Raw genomic sequence first — 21,217 nt, 5'->3', positions numbered from 1 at the left:
GAGTAAAGTTGACATACAGTGGTTTTCATTTTTATTTTTAATTTGAATACAACAAATTTCACTTTTTATGGTATACCGGTCTGTGAATTTTGACAAATATGTAGTCATTGTCTACCTCTACAATCAAAGTTCAGAATGGTTGCATCACCCCTCAGACTTGTCTCATGCTGCCATTTTCTTGTTAATCATTCCCTCTACTTCTATCCAGTCTGTGGCAACCAGTATATCTTGTTTCTATCCCTATATTTGAGCCTTTTCCAGGATGTCACATAAATAGAATCATACAGTGTTGTTGTCTTTGAGTCTGGCTTTTTTCACTTAGCATGATGCATTTGAAATATTCTTCTGTGTTGCTGTGTGTATCAGTAGTTTATCTTTTTTTTTTTTTTGGCTAAGTAATATTCCATTTTATGGACATACCACTATTTGCTTATCCATTCATCCAAGGCCACTTAGATTGTTTCCGGTTTGGGGTGATTGTAAGCAGAGCTGTAGTAAACATTACGTAGAGGTATTTGTGTGATCATAATTTTCATTTCTCTAGGGCAAACACCTACGAGTGGGATTACTGGGCCATAGGGCATAAGTGTATGTTTAACTCTATAAGAAACTGCCACACCATTTCCAGAGTGGCTGTGTACCACTTTGTATTCTCACCAGCAGTGTGTGAGAGTTCTAGTGGCTTTGCATCCTTGCCATCACTGGGTATGTAGCCACTCTGGTGAGTGTAAAGTGGTGTATCATTGTGATTTTAATTTGCATTTCTCTAATGGCTAGTAATGTTGAGGATCTTTTCATGTGGCTGTTTGCCATCTATATGTCTTCTTTTGTGTGGTGTCTTCTACCCACTTTTTTTTTTTAATTTTTAGTTTTAACTTTAATTAAAAAATTTTTTTTACATTTATTTTTGAGAGACAGAGAAAGACAGAGTGTGAACAGAGGAGGGGCAGAGAGAGAGGGAGACACAGAATCTGAGCAGGCTCCAGGCTCTGAGCTGTTAACACAGAGCCCTACGCAGGGCTTGAACCCATGAACCGTGAGATCATGACCTGAGCCAGAGTCAGACACCCAACCAACTGAGCCACCCAGACTCCCCGAACTTTTTTTTTAAGTTTATTTTGTGTGTGTGTGAGACAGAGAGAGAGAGAGAGAGAGAGAGAGAGCGCGAGCGTGCATGTAGAGCATGAGAGGGAGGGAGAGACAGAGTGAGAGAGAGAGAGAATCCCAAGCAGGCTCTGCACTGTCAGCACGGAGCCTGATACAGGGCTCAAACCCACAAACCTGAGCCAAAACCAAGAGTTAGACCTTAACCACTGAGCCACCTAGGGGCCCCCTCTTGTACCTACTTTTAAATTGGATTGTTTTCTTATTGTAAAGATTTGAGTTATTTGTATATTCTAGATGTAAGTCCTTCAACATTCTTTTTAAATTTAGGTTTTTATTATGGAAACTTATAAACATTTACTAGTTGTATTAATCAGGGTTCTCCAGAGAAACAGACTAGTGGGATATAAAAAGAGATTTATTGTGAGAAATTGGCTCCCGTGGTTATGGAGGCAGAGAAGTCCCATGATCTGCTGTCTGCAAGCTGGAGATCCAGGAAAGCCGGTGGTGTAATTCAGTTGGAGGACTATGAGCCCAGAGCTGATGACATAAATTCCAACCCAAGGGCAGGAGAAGATGTGACTCAAGCGGTGGGGCAGGAAAAAAGGGGCGAATTCTTCCTTTCTCTCCCTTTTGTTCTATTCAGGTCCTCAGCCACGCTCACAGACAGACCCAGAAACAATGTTTACTCTGGGCACTGTGGCCCACTCAAATTGACATAAAACTAACCTTCGTGTTAGTACAGAGGATACTGTTATGTATCCCTGTATACCCTTCACCCATCTTCAGTGGTCATCAACATTTTACTTATCTGTCTGTCTGTCTATCTATTCTATTTAGAGAGTGGGAGGGGCAGAGAGAGAAGGAGAGAGAGAGCATCCCAAGCAGGTTCCGTGCTCAGTGCAGAGCCTGTCACAGGGCTCTATTGTACGACCTCGGGATCACCACCTAAGCCGATACCAAGAGTTGGACGCTTAACTGCTTAACTGACTGAGCCATCTAGGAGCCCCTTATTTTCTTCTTTATCAACTCCTCCCATTTTTCTGGCTGTCATATTCTAAAGCTGGTCTCAGATATGATAGCATTTCAACTGTAACTACTTAGTATACATCTCTAACAGTTGAAGACTTTTTCCCCTAAATGACACATGCACAATATTATCACATCTAAATAATTAATAGTTCCTTAATATCATCTAAAATCTAGTATGTGTTTCTTTTTCTCCAGGGATCGCAAAAGTGCCTTTTAGGTTCGTTTGAGTCAGAATCTAAAGAAGATCTGCACGTTGCTTCTGCTTGATATGTTTCTTAGTCTCTCTCTCTCTCTCTCTCTCTCTCTCTCTCTCTCTTAATGTTTATTTATTTTGAGAGAGAGAGAGGGACAGAGAGTGAATCGGGGAAGGGCAGAGAGAGAGGGAGACACAGAATCTGAAGCAGGCTCCAGGCTCTGAGCTGTTAGCACAGAGCCAGATGTGGGGCTCAAACTCACGGACCGTGGGATCACGACCTGAGCCGAAGTCAGACACTTAACTGACTGAGCCACCCAGGCGCTCCTCTTAGTGTCTCTTAGTCTGCAACAGCAGCACCCCCTCCTTTTATGCTATTGATTTGCTGATTACATTAGGTAGTTTGTTGTGTAGCATTTCTCACATTTTGAATTTGGTTGATGGCCTCCTCAGTGTAATTTTTTTTTTTTAATTTTTTTTCAACGTTTTTATTTATTTTTGGGACAGAGAGACACAGAGCATGAACGGGGTAGGGGCAGAGAGAGAGGGAGACACAGAATCAGAAACAGGCTCCAGGCTCTGAGCCATCAGCCCAGAGCCTGGTGCGGGGCTCGAACTCCCGGACCGCGAGATCATGACCTGGCTGAAGTCGGACGCTTAACCGACTGTGCCACCCAGGCGCCCCCTCAGTGTAATTTTAACATGCTTTTCTTTCTTTTTCTGATTTCAAGTTTACTTATTTTTGAGGGAGAGACAGAGAGAGTGAGTGGGGGAGGGGCAGGGAGAGAGGGAGAGAGAGAGAATCCCAAGCAAGGTCCACACTGTCAGTATAGAGCCCAACGTGGGGCTCAAACCCATGAACCATGAGACCATGACCTGGGCTGAAACCAAGAGTTGGACGCTCAACCAGCTGAGCCACCCAGGTGCCCCAACATGCTTTTCTAACTTCCATTTCCTGTACACTAGGGTTAGCTCTGGAGGCTCGATTTTAGGGGGTGGCAAGAAAGTTTTCTAGGTCCTGCTGTGTACAACCTATTGCATCGATATCAGAAAGCAGTGTCTGATTGTCTCACTTTCAGTGATGCCAGGATTGACTGGTGGGTACAGGTGTTTTGAGCCTGATCCAGCTATTTAAAACTCCTCGTTGACCTTTTACTTAATAGCTTAACAGCCAATGATGATCGTAACCTGGATCAGTGGTTCTCCTTGGAAATGGGAGATTTTGCCCCTCAGGGAACATGTGACAGTATTTGGAGACATTTTTGGTTGCCACCACGGGGGTGGGTTGAGTACTGGCACCTGGCGGGTAGAGGCCAGGGATGCTGCTAAACATCAGACGATGCACAGGACAACCCCCACAACAAAGAATTCTCCAGTCCGAAGTGTCAATAGTGCCAAGTTTGGGAAACTTTGTTCTGGAGTAGAGTATTGGTTTCAGAATTTTGAAAAGGTCTCCATGTGAACCAAGTATGTGAACCATTGGTTTTAGACCAAGAGCTACAGAAGTCTGAGTGAGGGGAGGGTAATTGAGCTGAAGCGCCATAGAAAGCTTTAGTGGAGGGTGACACAAATGGGGGTTAGAAGGATGATTTTGATAAGTTGGCAGAGGAAAAAAAAAATATATATATATATTTATTGAATACAACCAAGTTAACATCTAGCTTTTTTTTTTTTAATTTTTTTTTTTTTAACGTTTATTTATTTTTGAGACAGAGAGAGGCAGACCATGAACGGGGGAGGGTCAGAGAGAGGGAGACACAGAATCTGAAACAGGCTCCAGGCTCTGAGCCGTCAGCACAGAGCCCGACGCGGGGCTCGAACTCACGGACCGCGAGATCATGACCTGAGCCGAAGTCGGACGCTTAACTGACTGAGCCACCCAGGCGCCCCAACATCTAGCTTTCAGGTGGGTTCAGAAACTGGCCCAGGTCCATTACCAACTGGTAATTTTCTAATTCTGTCATTCCTTCTGCATTTACTAGCTGGAATTCTGGTAAGGAACTTTCCCTCATCACCCATTTGATTGCCTTCAAATACAGTTTGTACTGGAAAGGCAAGCAAGGTACCTGCTTGGTCTTTGTCCTTTACTTGCTTTCTAATAACAAGCTGATGCTTTAGCAACCCCCAAAGGTAAACAGTGGGGTTTCACCCACTTGAAATGACCCATTAAAAACTCATGGATTTTTCTATATTTAATAGATTTCAGTATTTCTGGTCATTTAAAAAGACCTTTGGTTTTGAAATAATTTCAGACTTACACAAAGGTTGCAAGGATGGTACTGAATAATACATACTTTCTCCTGGATTCTCCAAATGTTAACTTTTTACCACATTTACTTTATCCTTTCTTTCTGTGTGTAGGTGTATGTGTGTGTATGTGTATATTTATATAATATTTTAACTCTTTTGAGCATGTAGTGCATACGTGATGCCTATTTATCCTTCAATATGTCAATGTCTTTAAAGGTAAGACTGGTGTTGTTACAAAGGTGTTGTTACAAAACCGCAGGAAGATGATCAAAGTCAGGAAATTAACACTGATAAAATACTGAAGCTAAACTTTAGACCTTATTCATGTTTCTCTGGTTGTCTCAAGACTGCTCTATATAGTACAAGAAAATCCTGGGTCATGTATTGGGTTCAGTCGTCACGTCTTTTTAATCTCCTTGAATCTGGAATAGTTCCACAGCCTTTGTGTTCTGTGACATTGACATTTTAGAGGAATACAGGCCATTTATTTTGTAGAATGCCCCTCAATTTGAGTTTGACGTTTTCTCATGTTTAGATGCTGCTTATTTTGTGGTATTGTCAAGAATACCACAGAAATGATGGGCATTTTTCTTCGTGCCTCATATCAGAGGCAAATGAGCTAGATTCGTGCCATTACTGGTAATCCGAACTTGGTTAAAGTGATATCTGCCAGGCTTCTCCACTGTCAAGTTACTATTTTTTCCTATATAATTAGTAAGTATTTTTTGTGGGGAGATACTTTTAGAGCATGTAAATATCCTGTAGCTCCTCAAACTTTTCCTCATGAGTTTTAATATCCATTGATTCTTGCTCGAATTCAGGTTGCCAAATGGCGATTGTCTGAATCCATCACTCCTTCTGTATTTATTAGCTGGATTTCAACTGTAAGGAAGAGTTTTCTCTTCTCCCCTGTTTATTTATGTCAGTATGGGCTCATGGGTTCATGTTTTATTCACAGTCTTTTAATATTTAACTGTTATTATTTATTTTGGTGCTCAAATTGTCCCAGATTTGGCCAGTGGGAGCCCTTTGGAACTGTCTCCAATGTCCTTTAGACATGTTCCCTTCATCCTCAGGCACAAGATATCCAGACTCCTCTTAGATTTCCCTACCTCAGCCCTCGAATTCTCCAAGGGAGCCCTGGTTCCTTTCACTGGAAAATGATAGTATTTAGAAACCAAGATTTGAATGTTATTCAAATATATACATTTATATATATTATCTATTTTATCTATCTTTCTGTCTATCTATCTCCTGGTCTCTTAGGATATGGATTTCACTATTTTGACCCCAAATTAATCCAAGAGGAGGAAAAAAGCTCCTCTTTGGACTGCTAGTTTCTCATTCAATGAGAAAAACAGTGCCCTTCTTGCCATTTGGTTAAGGTGTTTTTCAGAGATGCTGCGGTGGGGAGGTGCCCAAGAGTTAAAGCAGAGAGATGAAGGAGAGGGGGCAGGTTTTACTTTTGAATCATGAGGGGTGGGAGGCTACTTCCTGGGATTTCAGCTTTATCCATGAAGCAAGGACATGAGAAAGGAAGGGAGGGGAAAGGAAACCCGAATGCCAGCAGCATCGTTAACCATCTTCACATGTGTGTGGTTTGAAGGCAGCTCGTCTCTTGTGTCCTCCACATCTACATGTGCGTTGTTTTTGCTCCGTTACTACTTTAAACGGTCTGAAAATGTAGCTTTTTGGGCAGGGTGGCATTTGCAGGAAAATGTTGTGGGCATTTTTTTGGCAAGAAAGATGCTGACCGTCCTGTGGTTTTCTGAAGTCATGTGCAATTCTATCATCAAACCACATAATAAGATTTTCTAAACTTTTTTAAAAAACAAGATGTTTTGCACTTCATCGGGAATACTGTTATGTGCCGTACGTAGTTGGACGTCTAAAAATAGACCTGTTTTGATCTAACACTGTGGTATGCCATGGCCAGCCACTGTGTACAAGTGACCTGTGGGTTTAATGTGTGTGTGATCGAGCTCACTTATGCTATAAGTCTGATAATTTATGTTAAAGGTGAGAGTCTTGCCAAAAAAAAGAAAAGAAAAGAAAAGAAAAAAAGAACTTGAAATGCAGTCCCCTGAGTTCAACTCTTAACTTATGTGTATGGCTTTAGGATTTCAAAATGGCAAAATTATTTACACAGTAGACCCTGGCTTGGAAAATCTATCAGGAACACCTGTTGGGTTGGCCTTGTAACACCCCCGGCTCAGACCAGACCAGGCCAACAGCAGCTCGAGACTTCTGTCCTTCACAGAAAACAAAGCCTTCGGGGTTTGAAGCGGGCACTGCTCCGAATGTGGCTACCCGCGGGGCATGCCTAACAGAGCTGGTGGAGGTGCTGGTCACCTTGCCCTGGTCTCGGTTTTCTTCTTTCTGCCCTGAGTCCTTGGCAGCCTCCCTCTCCCCTTTTGTCTGTCTCTCCCTTTCTTCTCAACAATAAGGCACTTATTTGCCTCTGCCCCTTGGCTCCTTTGGTTAAACCAATTCTGCCTAAACAGTGCTCCCCGGCCAGCCTTGGTGGCTTTAACGCCTGAGGGGGTCCTTGCCCTTCCTAAGCAGGTAGTTCTGTTTTAAATCTCCGCCTCTCTCAAATCCATAGCTCAAATCCCTTGACACCATTAGCTCCTTTGTTTGAGAACCACCCCCTTCCCCCAGATTTGCTCAGTGCTCGATTGTCTCAGGGGAGAGAGGAGGGAAATATTTTAAATCTGCTTTCCTCAGGGGATGGCCTCCCTTGAGAGTGGCAACTCAGTGGGTTATTCTGGTTAGGCAAATTAAGATGTTACTGTAGTTAGATCCCTTTGAGAATGATCAAAGTTGTGTGCTTCGTCAGGGAGCCTTGTGGCACTGGTTGCCGGGTCTCCTACTGTGTTCCTTGAAGAGAAGTCATACAGTGTTGCTTTTTTCCAAGAGTGTGGGGAGGAACTAGACCCTGGTAAGTAAGTTCTATGTTAGAAGTCTGGCCTAGGAGAACGAGGTCCGTGGAACCACAGCTTTGGGGCCTTGGACCAATCTTCTGGCCACACGATGGAGATGCCACCTGCTTCCTGAGCGAGTATCAGACAGCGAATGGACCGTGCCCAGCATGGGGCCTGAGAGCATCCCTACCTTACAGATGCTCCTACATGCAAACCATTGTTATTCTGAGGTGGCTGGCAGCACACGGCCAGCCATTGGAGGCCCTCTGCAGAACACGCAGCGTGGCTTCTGGCCTGGCAGCTTCTGTTTTAAGGTGCTCTGTCATTTAAAAGCCTGTACATATGGAGAGCAGCTTACAACCCCTGGCCTCAGGATGCAGAAAGATGGTGGGGGAAAGGCCTCGTGCCCCTTCTGCGCTTCTAGCTCTGGCTCCAGTCTCAGTCTCCGCCGTGAGGTGGTTAAGAATGGAGCTGGTTCTGAGGCGTGGTCACTGCCTTGCACCTCTCCTGCCCTCTCTCGCTTCTCCCTTCTGCTCATCAGGAAGGCTTACAGCAGAAGCAGCGTCGGGTCTTTGAGGCTAAATACAAGCCATGTCTCATCTTTCAAATATTTTTTTCAGTTTTCGTGGGAAGAGGGACATTTGATCCATTGATTCATTGATTCATTCATAAGATTCATTTATTTTTGAGAGAGAGAGAGAGAGAGAGAAAGAGAGAGAGAGACAGCGTGTACGCCCACGCCAGTTGGGGAGGAGCAGAGGGGGACAGAGGATCTGAAGCAATCATGACCTGAGCCGAAGTCAGATGCTTAACTGACTGAGCCACCCAGGCACCCCCAAAATACTGTTTTTTAAAGCACAACAGAAATAATTTCCCAGTGTAGAAACCAGGCTCATGATTTGGATGCTTCCTGGAACATTAGTTGAGAAGGCTATAAAGAGGCGTTCTGTTTGGTCAGTGAAGTTTAGGACCGACTGTTAATGGGAGTATAAACATGAAAACTGAGGTACTTTGGTCAAGGACTGGGTTCTGTCCCTGCCCTCCACTTTACCCCCAGCCAAGGATCTCAGTTTGAAAGTGAGTCACCACCTCACACAAGCTTTCTCTCCTGCTTCTCCTCTGAGACCCCCTGAGTCCAGTTGCGCCTAGGAAGACTTCTCAAGACCTCTGCTGCTGCCCAAGCTCTCGGCGACTGTCAGTTTTCCAAACCTCAGCACTTCTCTGGGCACTGAGCCTTGGCACCTGAATGGTTACCTGTCTTTGTGTGTATAATGAGGTGTGTTGGCTGTGTTGGAACTGAGACCCTAATCCCAGCAAGCCTCTAGGTGCCACAGAGCAGTCAGGGTCACTGGAGAAGTTGTGTGGCCACATAGGAGCCACTGCAGATTCAGATTGTTGGAGATAGTCTTCATTTGGTCATTTTGCATCTGGTGGTTTTGAGACTCCTTAAAACTATTTTTAAATATTGTGATTTTTGTTTGTATGCATATCTTAAATTTCTTTGTGTGTGTTTATTTTATTTTTGAGAGAGAGAGAGAGAGAGAGAGAGAGAGAGAGTGAGGGAGCACAAGTGGGGGAGGGGCAGACAGAGAGGGAGACAGAATCGGAAGCAGGCTCCAGGCTCTGAGCTGTCAGCACAGAGCCCAATGCGGGGCTCGAACCCACGAACTGTGAGATGACCTGAACTGAAGTCAGATGCTTCACCGACTTGTATGCATATCTTTAAGTGAGTTTGATTAGATCCTTTGATAAACTAATAATCAAGGAAGGTTAGGATTTCATCTGATCTTTGAAGATATCTTTATACCTATTAGGGTTACTCTTCCTTCATGGGGGTCCCTGCCGTCACATTAGAGTAAGGCCGGCCTTTTTATTACGTGCTGGTCTCCAGGTTGTTCTGTGCTCACTCCCTGCACTTAGAGTGCAGTGGCTTCCAGAAAAGGGGTTGTGTGCTCTCAGGAAGGGTTTAGGAATGATGAAGTCTTCTGATAAAGAAATGGGACCAACATGGACTTGCAGAGTGACTTTCATTTTCCATTAGAGCTTTTAATGTCGATTTTAAATATTCATGAATGGTTTCAAAACAAGTAAGGATTGATACTTAGAGGTCACTAACATTTAACTCATAATAAGCCAGTGTGTTTCAAAAAGTGTTTATGCATGGAATATTTAATTTTTTAAAATAAAAGCACACATCCTCATTGTGGAAATTCTGGAAAGTCAAAGAAGCCTACATGGGGTGCCTGGCTGGTTCCATTAGTGCAGTGTGCAACTCTTGATCTTGGGGTTGTGAGTTCGAGCCCCATGTTGGGTGTAGAGATTACTTAATAAAATCTTAAAAAAAAAAAATCTATCCATAGTCCTACCACATAGACGGATTCCTGAAATTCCAAATATTTTATGCTTTTGTTTTAAAAGTTTAAATACCATAGTCAACATCTCTATATCTTTACCTTGACAATCTGGTAAGAGTTTGTAAAACCATTTGGATCTGGTGTCTTTACGAGTGGTAATGGGCATCTGGGTGGCTTGGTTAAGCATCCAGCTTTGGCTCAGATCATGATCTTAAGGTTTGTGAGTTCAAGCCCCACATTCTGCTTGGGATTCTCCCTCTCCCTCACTCTGTCTGCCCTTCCCTCACTTGTGCGAATGCTCGCTCTCAAAATAAATAACCTTAAAAAGAAAAGAAAAAGAGTGAATGACATATTCATCTAGTAAAATAAGCAGTTTTGTACTAGAGACCTAGAACATGTTGTGAAATTTCCTTCCTAGGAGTTCCCTTCCTAGTCTGTATGAGCTGGATTATGCTTCAGCAACAAACAAACTAAAATCTCAATGGCTTAACACAAAGGAGGTTTTCTTTTCACGAATAGTACACATCTCCCATGAGCCTTACTCAGAGGCCACCCCCTCCCGGAACACTGCTGGCTGCTGAGGCAGGGAGAGGGAGCGTCCCCACTGGCCATTGCCAGATCTCTCACCCATTCAAACTTTTTGTTATTCAAACCAGAAGTAGTTGCAGGCTGTAAGTGGCTTGAGACTCGTGATGTTGGAGGCCCACTTTTCCCACAGGAAAAATATATTAAATTAAAAATAGAAATCTAGGTACAAGAATGAATATTTTTAATGAGAAACACACAAAATTATGAATTTAAGAACTGTTTTCTTTCTGTTTTTAGGCCTCCACTAATATAGGTCATATTTGAATTTTTAGTATGATCAGTTTAATATTGAAAAAGTATACAGAATCAATCAGAGTATACAAAAATGTAGGCGTACACTAGAACAATTTAAATTGTATTATTATTTTTTAAGATTTTCTTTTTAAATAATCTGTATGCCCAGTGTGGGGCTCGAACTCACAACCCCAAGATCAAGAATTGCAGCCTCCACCAACTGAGCCAGACAGGTGCCCCGAGCAACTCACATTTTAAATTGCCACTATTTTGTATTGAGCAGCACCATTGCCTGTGCTGTTAGGCTGCTATGCTCTGTACATCCTCTTATGGATGAATGTGTGTAGCAGGTTGTCACTGGCACGTTGGCTTCTTTGGTCGGTTTCAATGCACTGGAGGCCATTTTGAGCGCCGTTGTCTTTGGGGCTTTCTGACCGCATCATTTCAGGGTTTGTCAGATAGCGTCTTACAAATTGGGATGCATGAATTGTCATCTTCCACACACGTTCTCATTCTTTGTAGCACTGCTGTAGGTTCCTGCCATACACCCTGGAATTCTGATCTATTTTATTTTATTTTATTTTATTTTAATTAATTAATTAATTAATTTCATCCAAGTTAGCATAGAGTGCAGTAATGATTTCTGGAGTAGATTCCAGTGTTTCATCCCCTTACCCACTGAGCCCATCCCCCCCCTCCCAAACCCCTCCTGCAACCCTCAGTTTGTTCTCAGTATTTAAGAGTCTCTGATGTTTTGTGTCTCTCCCTGTTTTTATATTATGCTTCCCTTTCCTTATGTTCATCTGTTTTGTCTCTTAAAGTCCTCATATGAGTGAAGTCAAATGATTTTTGTCTTTCTCTGACTGACTGACTGACTTCACTTAGCACAATACCCTCCAGTTCCATCCACGTCGTTGCAAATGGCAGGATTTCATTCTTTTTGATTGCCGAGTAATACTCCATTGTATATATATACCACATCTTCTTTATCCATGCATCCATTGATGGACATTTGGGCTCTTTCCATACCTTGGCTATTGTCAGTGCTGCTATAAACATTGGGGTGCATATGCTCGTTCGAAATAGCACACCTGTATCCCTTGGGTATATACCTAGTAGTGCAATATCTGGGTTATAGAGTAGTTCTATTTTTAACTTTTTGAGGAACCTCCTCAAACCACCAGTTTGCATTCCCTGATCAATTCTATTTCATGTGATTCCCACCAAAAAGGGAGAACATATGTATGTGCTTATAATTACATACTCTGCATTATTGAATATAATCTTGGTCTATCTTGTGAATTTTAGGGCCTGTTTCTTCTTCATGATGTCAGCTCAGAGTGTATCTGGAAGCCATTCCTGCGGTGGGGGGATTTACAGTAACTATGTGTGGAAGTGACAACTGAACCCAAATGTAACCTGTCTCTTACTCAGCTTCCAATTAGCCAAATCCCCAGAATGCCCATTGATACTCCATTGCCACCTGGTGAGGAGTCATGATAGCAAGCTGGAGCGGCACTTGTGGAGTTCTGAGGCAGAAACTCCATCATCTTGAGAATAAATCTGCATGGGGAACATCTCACACCACAAGCCTCCAACCCTACAGTGTGCCTGCAAGGGGGAGAATGGGATGTACTGGTGAACAGTGCCGTTGATTACTGTGGCCTCCAGGAAGGTCCTGACGCTGGACACTTCCACCAATAGTAACATGGGGTCTTGTGAAATTTTTAAAAGTTTTATTTATTTATTTTTAAAGTTTATTTATTTGAGAGAGAGTGTGTGCCAATTGGGGGAGGGGCAGAGAGAGAGGGGAGGGGAGAGAGAGAATCCCAAGCAGGCTCTGCACTGTCAGCACGGAGCCCAATATGGGACTCGAACTCACTAACCGTGAGATCATGACGTGAACCAAAGCCAAGAGCCGGACGCTTAACCGGCTGAGCCACCCAGGCGCCCCAAAATTTTGAAAAGTTTTAATAGTAACTTAATCAGTCAACATTTTTTTCCCTTCCTGCTTTTTGAGTTCGCCAGTCATAATTAGCTGCTGGCAACCTTTTAGTATAAATTTGTTTGCCAACTATGAAAAAATACTCTTGGTCAGTTGGTAGGTGCTACATGGAAAGGGCCCTGTCAAGGACACACATGATCCCTCAATTAGCAAATAGAAGGGCTGTTACTTATTTGCACCTTTTTGAACAACTCTGTACTATTTTACATTGTGATATTTGTCTACTGCAAAACTGTTATAAGTTGAATTACTTCTGACTCTTGGGTTGCCTTGAAGTTGTTGGCTTCCAGCATTAACTTTGAGTTCGTACTTTCTTCTTGTTGGTCAATAGGTAGGTTTTACTTTAGCAGTAGACTTCACTGTGCTGGAGGAAAATTTGACATTTGCTGTGCCAAAAGGCAGGCAAATAAGTGTACTGCTTATTCGCAACGATATTAGAAGCTGCTTAAATACCTATCAAAAGGGGATTGATTAATGTATGTGTATAGCTGTGTGTGTGTGTATCTATCTGTATCTCTGTCTACCTATTAATACTCATGACACTGTGATTTATAACAGGAAATAATATACTTGGTCTTCATCTCATTTCTGGCACAGAGCTCTTAAAACCCTTGAAGTTTCCCAAATGATGAGAGGTGTCTTTTGCTCTTCTTAGCAACTCCCTTTCAACCACACCTGAGTTTGTGTTAATGAGAGGACTGTTGCGGAAGGCACCTAACGATGGAGGCTGGTTCCTGGTCGAAGCTACCTTGTGATAGAGAGTTCAGCCCCACCCACCGGCCTCTAGGAAGGGGCTGCAAACCGAGCTCTAAAAACTCTGAAGGCAAGACTTGACAGCTTCCAGGCTGGTAAACCAAAATGTGTATGTACCTGCCAGGAGGGCCGTGCGTTCCAAACTCTGCAGGACAGAGCTCCTGTGTTAGAGACGCTTTTGGACCTTGCCCTGTGTATCTCTCCATTTGCTGTTTAATTTTATCCTTTTGTAACTGGGGTGCAAGAGCACCTGGCTCGGGGGGTTCCAGACAGACTGGGTTCAGCCACTGGCCGCTGACAAAGTCCAAAGGCAGAGGTGAGTGGCGGGGAAAGAAGAAAGGAATTGATTTCAGGGAGGCGCGCCCTGGGAAGACCGCGAACGACGTCTCAAAGACATCTCCCACGTGCTGAAAATGCTTCCAGGTTTATAGAAGGAAAATGTGGGACAAAAGTCGGTGGGTACTTGCAGCTGGTCAGTAGAGGTCAGGTTGATCATTGTCTTGGGGTCGGCCCCACTGGCTCTTGCTGGCTCTTGCTGGCTCAGGGCAGTGCCTGTTGCTTGAGGGGACAGTTTCGGTTTCCATCACAGGATGCTTTGCTCACAGGGTGTTTGGCCCAAGTTAAGAGATAAACTGGAAAGAAGAACTCAATCAGAACAGACTGAGGTCAGAATGGGGGCAGTCGAAATTCTCTTTCATTTGAATATCGTTTGTAATAGACTGTGATAAATGATAAACTTCATATAAATCTAGAATATTCTCGGTGAGGCTTTCATGTCACTCTGCCTAACATTTCAAACACCTTTGCCCTGGTTACACTGCATTCTCCTTCCCTGCTTGGATTTTTTTCCCCCTTTGCACTTAACACTGCCTCGCGTACTGTATTTTTAATTTAATTTTTAAAAGCTTCTCCTTCATTAGAATATGGGCTAGAGAGCAGAGATTGTTTGTTTTGTTCACTGCTGTATTGAGTGGCCTATTAGATTTGCATATTCTTGAAACCGTTTTTAATATTTAAGATTGTAGGTGTTACCTTCCCACACAAATATGGTTGAAGTTAGCATACCAGAAACATTTGTAACTCATCAGTACAGTGTGTTATTTCTTGCCCAGGATTACTAGATCCAATTACAGGGGGAAGAAAAAAATTGAGGAGTTTCCCTTATATGAACTACTTCTTTGTGAACTGATTGCAAGTCAGGCATGAAATTCAGATGGAGAATTCAAGTCTCTGCTTCTGCAGAGAATTGTAACAAGAGCGATCAGGAGACGCACAAAATGTGTGCTTAAAGACCCCCGTCTCAGCATGCTCTGACTTAAAATAGAAGCACAAACCATGTATTGATAGAAGTGTCTTTTATGATTGCTGTGTGGAAATATATATATTTTTTAATGTTTATTTTTATTTATTTTGAGAGAGAGAGAGAGAGAGAGAGAGAGAGAGAGAGAGAGAGGGCACAAGCAGGGCAGGAGGGGGTGGGAGCGAAGAGAGAGAATCCCAAGCAGGCTCTGGGCTGTCAGCGCGGAGCCGGACGTGGGGCTCGATTCCATGAACTGTGAGATCATGACCTGAGCCGAAATCAAGAGCCAGAGACTTTTAACTGAATGAGTCACCCAAGCACCCCAGTGTGGAAGTATTGATGTTGATAGTGGATAGAGTGGCGCCACCCTGCCCTGCCTTTCACGTGGAGATCCTGCCAAGCAAGTTAGCAATTGTGGGTGTGGGTTTTTCGTGGCTCCCGAGGCCCTGTTTGCTGGCAGTGTGCAAGTTACTGTGCTTTGGTGCCTCAGGAGGAAAGAGATGGGCTGGCCCTTCCCTGCCTTCAAAAAGCTCACGAGGCAGAGAGAGACATAATAGCAAGTTTAAAAAAGGGTAGAATGCAATCACAGATGAACAAGCCTTCCCAGGAGAAGGGGCAATCAAATAATGTCTGGCAGGGAGAGAGACAATCTGGGAAGGCATGGGGAGGAGGTGGCATTGAGTCCGGCACTGAAAGGCACATGTGGGACTCCAGTAGTCAGAGGTCACAGAGCAGCCCATGCCTTGGGGTTTTCCCAAAGTTTAATTATCTGGGGATCTTGTCAAACAACAACAACAACATTCTGACTCTGTAGGTCAAGGAGGAGAGGCAGAGATTCTGTACTTCTTGGGTGCCTAGGTGGCTTAGTCAGTTAAGCGTCCGACTTCAGCTCAGGTCATGATCTCACGGTTCCTGAGTTCTAGGCTCGTGTCGGGCTCTGTGCCGACAGCTCAGAGCCTGGAGCCTGCTTCGCATTCTCTGTGTGTCTCTCTCTCTGCCTGTTGCCAGCTCTCTGTCTTTCAAAAATACATAAACATTAAAAAAAAAAAATTCTGGACTTCTGATGGGCTCTTTCGTGATGCTGCTGTTGGTGGCTCTAAGGACAAATCTGGGACCACCGAGTCGCCTGCCTATGCCTCCTGGACCTTTGAAGTGGGGGCTCACCTCAGGTTCTCGCCCAGGCTTGACATGTGGTGGTCTGAGAAGTGCTCTGTTAGAGAAGCGGTAGAGTAGAGGCTGGGAGACTAAGACTGATCTTAGGTTTTAGGTAAAAGACCACCTGACCTGTCCTGATCATTGGCCCATTAATTCAGCCATTGGAACCCCTCCTCCTCCTCCTGAAATTTAAAAAAAAAAAATTTTTTTTTTTAAATATTTGTTTATTTTGGAGAGAGAGAGAGAGAGAGCGACACACACACACAATCCAAAGCAGGCTCCAGGCTCTGAGCTGTCAGCAAAGAGCCCGACTTGGGGATTGAAATCATCAACTGTGAAATCCTGACCTGAGCCCAAGTCGGCTGCCCAACCTACTGAGCCACCCAGGCACCTGGTCCTGAAATCTTTTTTTTGTTTTGTTTTTTTAAGTTTTGATTTATTTATTTTGACAGAGAGACAGAGAGAGTGAGTGACAGAGGGGCAGAGAGAGAGGGAGAGAGAGAATCCCATGCAGGCTCCATGCTGTCTGCACAAAGCCCGATTCAGGGCTCGAACACATTAACCATCAGATCATGACCTGAGCAGAAACCAAGAATCAGATGCTTCACTGAGCCACCCAGGCACTCCCCATCCTGAAATCTTTTAAAAGCTTACCTGGTAATTTCCACTGATACCTGTTTAACTATGAGCTCTGATCTCCGGGGACATATTGCTGGAATATTACTTTGGTTCTTCAGAAAGAAACCGATGCCATTACTGGTAAAATGTTCAATGTTTTTATAAGCTGCCGTTCCAACTTTTTCTGACCAAGTACAGTGATAACTTTTATTTTTAAATTTTTTATTAAAAAAGTTTTTTAAAGTTTATTTATTTTGAGAGAGAAGGCAAGCAGAAAAGAGGCAGAGAGAGAAGGAGGGAGAGAGAATCCCAAGTAGGCTCTGCACTGTCAGCACGGAGCCCAGTGTGGGGTTCAAACCCAGGAACTGTGAGATCATGACCTGAGCCAAAATCCGGAGTCAGACTCTTGCCTGTCTGAGCCACCCAGGCGCCCCTCCAGTGATAACTTTTAAAAAACATAGCTCATGAATTAATTAGGTAGGCCTCACTTTTAGGGACTTGTAACTGGGAGGAGGGATTTTACTCGTCCCTGTCTTAAAGCCCTCAGGGGTCCCAGTCAGTCTGCGTGACCTCCGCTTGAACCACCCGGGCAGTTGCAGATGGCATAAACGGACACCATTTGGACCCTGCCCTCTCCGTGTTTGGCATAATTGTGGTGGGGACTATAAATTGGAAACGTGTGTAGGCAGAGTCCACTTACTGGTGGCAGAGGCAGAACTGAAAACATCACAGAGATGTTCCTTTCTGTTTCCTCACGAGGGCCACACCCGGACGGTGTCGGGGGGGCTGTCGTGCGAGGTGTCCGCATCAGGAATTCTACCCTCTATACCTGTTTTGTAAGAATTTCATCAGGTTGTATTCCTTACGGTGATGCTGTCGTCCCCAGAGGAAAACTCTGGCTGCATATGGTGGTGGTGGAGTTTTAGTTAAACGTGGCAGGCATATACGTCCACGGCCATGTACTAAATATACACATACATGTGTGTTTCCAATTTTCTTCCTAGATTTTGGCCCTGATTGCTTTCATCTGCATAGAGACCATCATGGAGTGCTCTCCGTGTGAAGGCCTCTACTTCTTTGAGTTTGTGAGCTGTAGTGCATTTGTGGTGACTGGAGTCTTGCTGATTCTGTTCAGTCTGAACCTTCACATGAGGATCCCCCAGATCAACTGGAACCTGACAGTGAGTATAGGTCATCACTCTCTGACCCTGGGTGCCGCTCGGCTCCGAGGGAAATTTGGAACCTCTCCGTGTGCTGTTTGGTTCCAGTTCATTTTGATACTTAAATATTTTGTTGTAATTCAACTGTGAAATTTTAAATTTCTTTACTGGGTTGGATGAAACTATAAGGTAATTTGAATCTTCACTAATGGTAAAACCATCATAAAAATTATTTTGACCCCTTTAAAGATGTCATTTCAATTTTATGATCCCCAGAGAAGATTGGTAATGTTGATATTTACAGAATCTGGAAAGAGAAAATGGAATTAATACCTTTATTTTTTTTTCACACTGGACCCAAAAGCCATTTACAAAAGTATTGATTCAGGAAGAATTGAAATTATGAATGAAAATGACCAATGAGTTGCAAAGCCTAGGATTATCATTAAATTCAAAGCAACTGGTAGGACGCAGAGGGTTTGGTGGTTTGATCAGAGTCTTGAGTGGAAAAAGCGTGCCCTCTCGACGGTTTGGGTTCTTAATGACTGGCTCACCCTCTGATCAGCATGGGAAGCTTAGGCCTGGTCCCTCCCGGGCCCCTGTTCCTGGACTTGTGTTACTTTTCCTTACCCTGCTGAATGAGAAAGGAAACTTAATAATAGCACTTGGTTTTCTTGATGTTTCTTTGCAAACACTCACGTGCAAGAGCCCAAAGGAAATCGGTCAGAGACACAAGAAAGCACAGTCAGCTGCCTCCCCCTCTGTGCCTCCTGAGAAGCTGCAGGGTGGCAGGAGCAGGGAGGGTGCTGCAGACCGCCCACCCTTGTGTGAGCTCCTGTCTTGCTGCCTAGTGCTGGGTGTGTGCGGCAGCATGGAAAGTGTGCCCCGGGTGCAGGAGCCAGGGAGGAGGTCCCCTTGCCTGGGAAGGCCACCCCCATGGTGATCCTGTGGGGTACGGAGAGGAGCGGGTCTTCCTGGCAGAATACTCTTTGTGTTGTTCGAACTCCTGGGAGGGAATATAAAAGGAGAGCTGAACTAGAAAAGCTGATTTCAGTCGAAAACTCAGCTGGATTTGTCCTGGTTTTGTGACAGGTTTTAGCATCTCAGGTGGTTTTTATTTTTATTTTTTAATGTTTGTTTATTTTTGAGAGAGACACAGTATGAGCAGGGGAGGGCCAGAGAGAGGGAGACACAGAATCCGAAGCAGGCTCCAGGCCCTGAGCCGTCAGCACTGAGCCCGACACGGGGATTGAACTCACAAACCGCGAGATCATGATGCAAGCTGAAGTCAGACGCTTAACTGACTGAGCCACCCAGGTGCCCCAGCATCTTAAGTATTTTTAATTTTTTTTTTTAATATTTTTTTAATGTTTATTTATTTTTGAGACAGAGAGAGACAGAGCATGAACGGGGGAGGGTCAGAGAGAGAGGGAGACACAGAATCCGAAGCAGGCTGCAGGCTCTGAGCCGTCAGCACAGAGCCAGACGCGGGGCTCGAACCCATGAACTGTGAGATCATGACCTGAGCCGAAGTCGGACGCCCAACCGACTGAGCCACCCAGGCGCCCCTCAAGTATTTTTAAGATAAAGTTTGTGTTCTCCATTAAAAAATGTTCACAGAGTTGTGAGCATTTATCCATTTAAATTGACAGTGTAGTAGACAGAGGGCATAGGACAACCTCATTAGCCTCCTCCAACCAGAATGCAAAGTGCCGGAGGACCCGTTTGACAAAGAAGTGGCTGCCAGGAAGACCAGGGACTTTGAATTAGACATTTTTGGGTTCAAGTGCAAGGTGGTTCTTCAGATCTGTGTGTGACTCTGGGCAGGTCACTTACAGCCGCATGTTGAAGGCCACCATTGGTAAGGTGGAGGCGATAGTATTTTACAGGCTTGTTTTAAGAAGGAAATGAAACAATGTGTATAAGAGGACCTCAAGCCAGTGTGCGCTGCTGCCTGCATAAGAAGTATTTTTTTTTTATAATTTAACTTTATTTTTTAAGATTTACATCCAAATTAGTATATAGTGAAGCAGTGACTTCAGGAGTAAATTCCTTAATTCCTTACCCATTTAGCCCACCCCCCCCTCCCATAACCCTGTATAAGAAGTATTAATATTATCATAAGTGAGAGTGGTTTTCTTTTTTTTTTTAACTATTAACAAAATTTTTTAAATATTTGTTTATTTTTGAGAGAGAGAGCAAGCAAGTGGGTGAGGGACAGAGAGAGGAGACACAGAATCCAAAGCAGGCTCTAGGCTCTGAGCTGTTAGCACAGAGCCCAACGCGGGGCTTGAACTCACGAACTGTGAGATGATGACCTGAGCCGAAGTTGGACACTGAACTCACTGAGCCACCCAGGTGCCCCACGAGAGTTGTTTTCTATCAGCCACATCTTTCTCCTGCAGACTTCTGCCAGGATTGGCTTTACTCCCTTAATTCAGTCTTATCTTCTGATTTGACAGCTGTGAATCTGTTAAAAGACTTCACACTGCAGCTTTATAACTAATTCATATTGGTCTTTATCCCCAGAAATACCTACTTAGCTTTCTGGAATTCGTATTTTTTCTATTTTTTTTAAAGTTTACTTATTTTTGAGAGAAAGAGAGGGCGCAAGCAGGGAGAGGCAGAGAGACAGGGAGACAGAGAATCTCAAGCAGGCTCTGTGCTGTTAGCACAAAGCCCAACACGGGGCTCGACCTCATGAACCGAGAGATCATGACCCGAGCCGAAATCAAGAGTTGGACACTTACCCAACTGAGCCACTCAGGCGTCCTGGATTTTCCTATTTTAATCATGAAGGGCTTTCTGCTTGGTGACTACCACATTATTCAGTCGTACTGAAGTGCCTCTTTTTCACTGGGAAGTTGACATACATCATTTTCTTCTGGATGGTGTTGGTGGAGCAAACACCTGAGTGAGTGATGTGGTCACTTGAGAATGCTTTCAATTTTTTGGGATCCTTTTTCCAGAATTTCCACCCCCCCCATTTTTTTTAAGTTGATTTATTTATTTTGAGAGAGAGAGGGAGGGAGGGAACCCCTAGCAGGCTCCACATCATCAGTGCAGAGCCCGATGTGGGGCTCGAACTCATGGAGCCGTGAGATCATGACCTGAACTGAAACCAAGAGTTGGATGCCCAACCACCTGAGCCACCCAGACGCGCTGAGAATTTCCAACCTTTTAGAGCAGATGAAGGTGTTTGCTTATCCAACAGAAGAGTATGTGAGTACATGAACTTGAGGAGGTAGTACTTACTGAGGAGAGCTCAGGTCATCTATTCTTTGGGAAGGGAGAAAAAGTGAGCTCTTCAGGGCTGGACACAGCTTATTGGGATTGGGTTTCCCAGTTGGAATCCCTACAGAGGGTTGGCCTTCTGTGTTGTGTTTTTCTAACAAGGCGGTAGGAGTTCTTGTCATCAACAGAGCTTGCTAGTGAATGAAATAGGGTGTGATTAGTATAGATTTAGCAAAATGGTCGTTCAGGAGCCTACATTGACATAAAAATATTCATGAAAAATGGCACATAAGGAGGAGGTTGCAAAGTGTGT

The 21,217-nt window shown here is 44.0% G+C and overlaps 1 protein-coding gene across 2 annotated transcripts in view; it reads left to right on the top strand.

Moving 5' to 3' along the window:
- The window catches only part of CMTM4 (CKLF like MARVEL transmembrane domain containing 4), a 62,763-nt gene that overhangs the window by 33,265 nt on the left and 8,281 nt on the right, over positions 1-21,217 (top strand). For both annotated transcript variants that reach the window (XM_043599408.1, XM_043599407.1), the window contains exon 2: positions 17,515-17,691. In XM_043599408.1, the coding sequence (XP_043455343.1) occupies positions 17,515-17,691 (177 nt within the window). The remainder of the gene's footprint in view (positions 1-17,514; positions 17,692-21,217) is intronic.

Source organism: Prionailurus bengalensis, chromosome E2 (genome assembly GCF_016509475.1).
Source record: "Prionailurus bengalensis isolate Pbe53 chromosome E2, Fcat_Pben_1.1_paternal_pri, whole genome shotgun sequence".
NCBI classification, from domain to species: Eukaryota; Metazoa; Chordata; class Mammalia; order Carnivora; family Felidae; genus Prionailurus; species Prionailurus bengalensis.
This window is presented reverse-complemented; position numbering and strand designations above follow the sequence as displayed.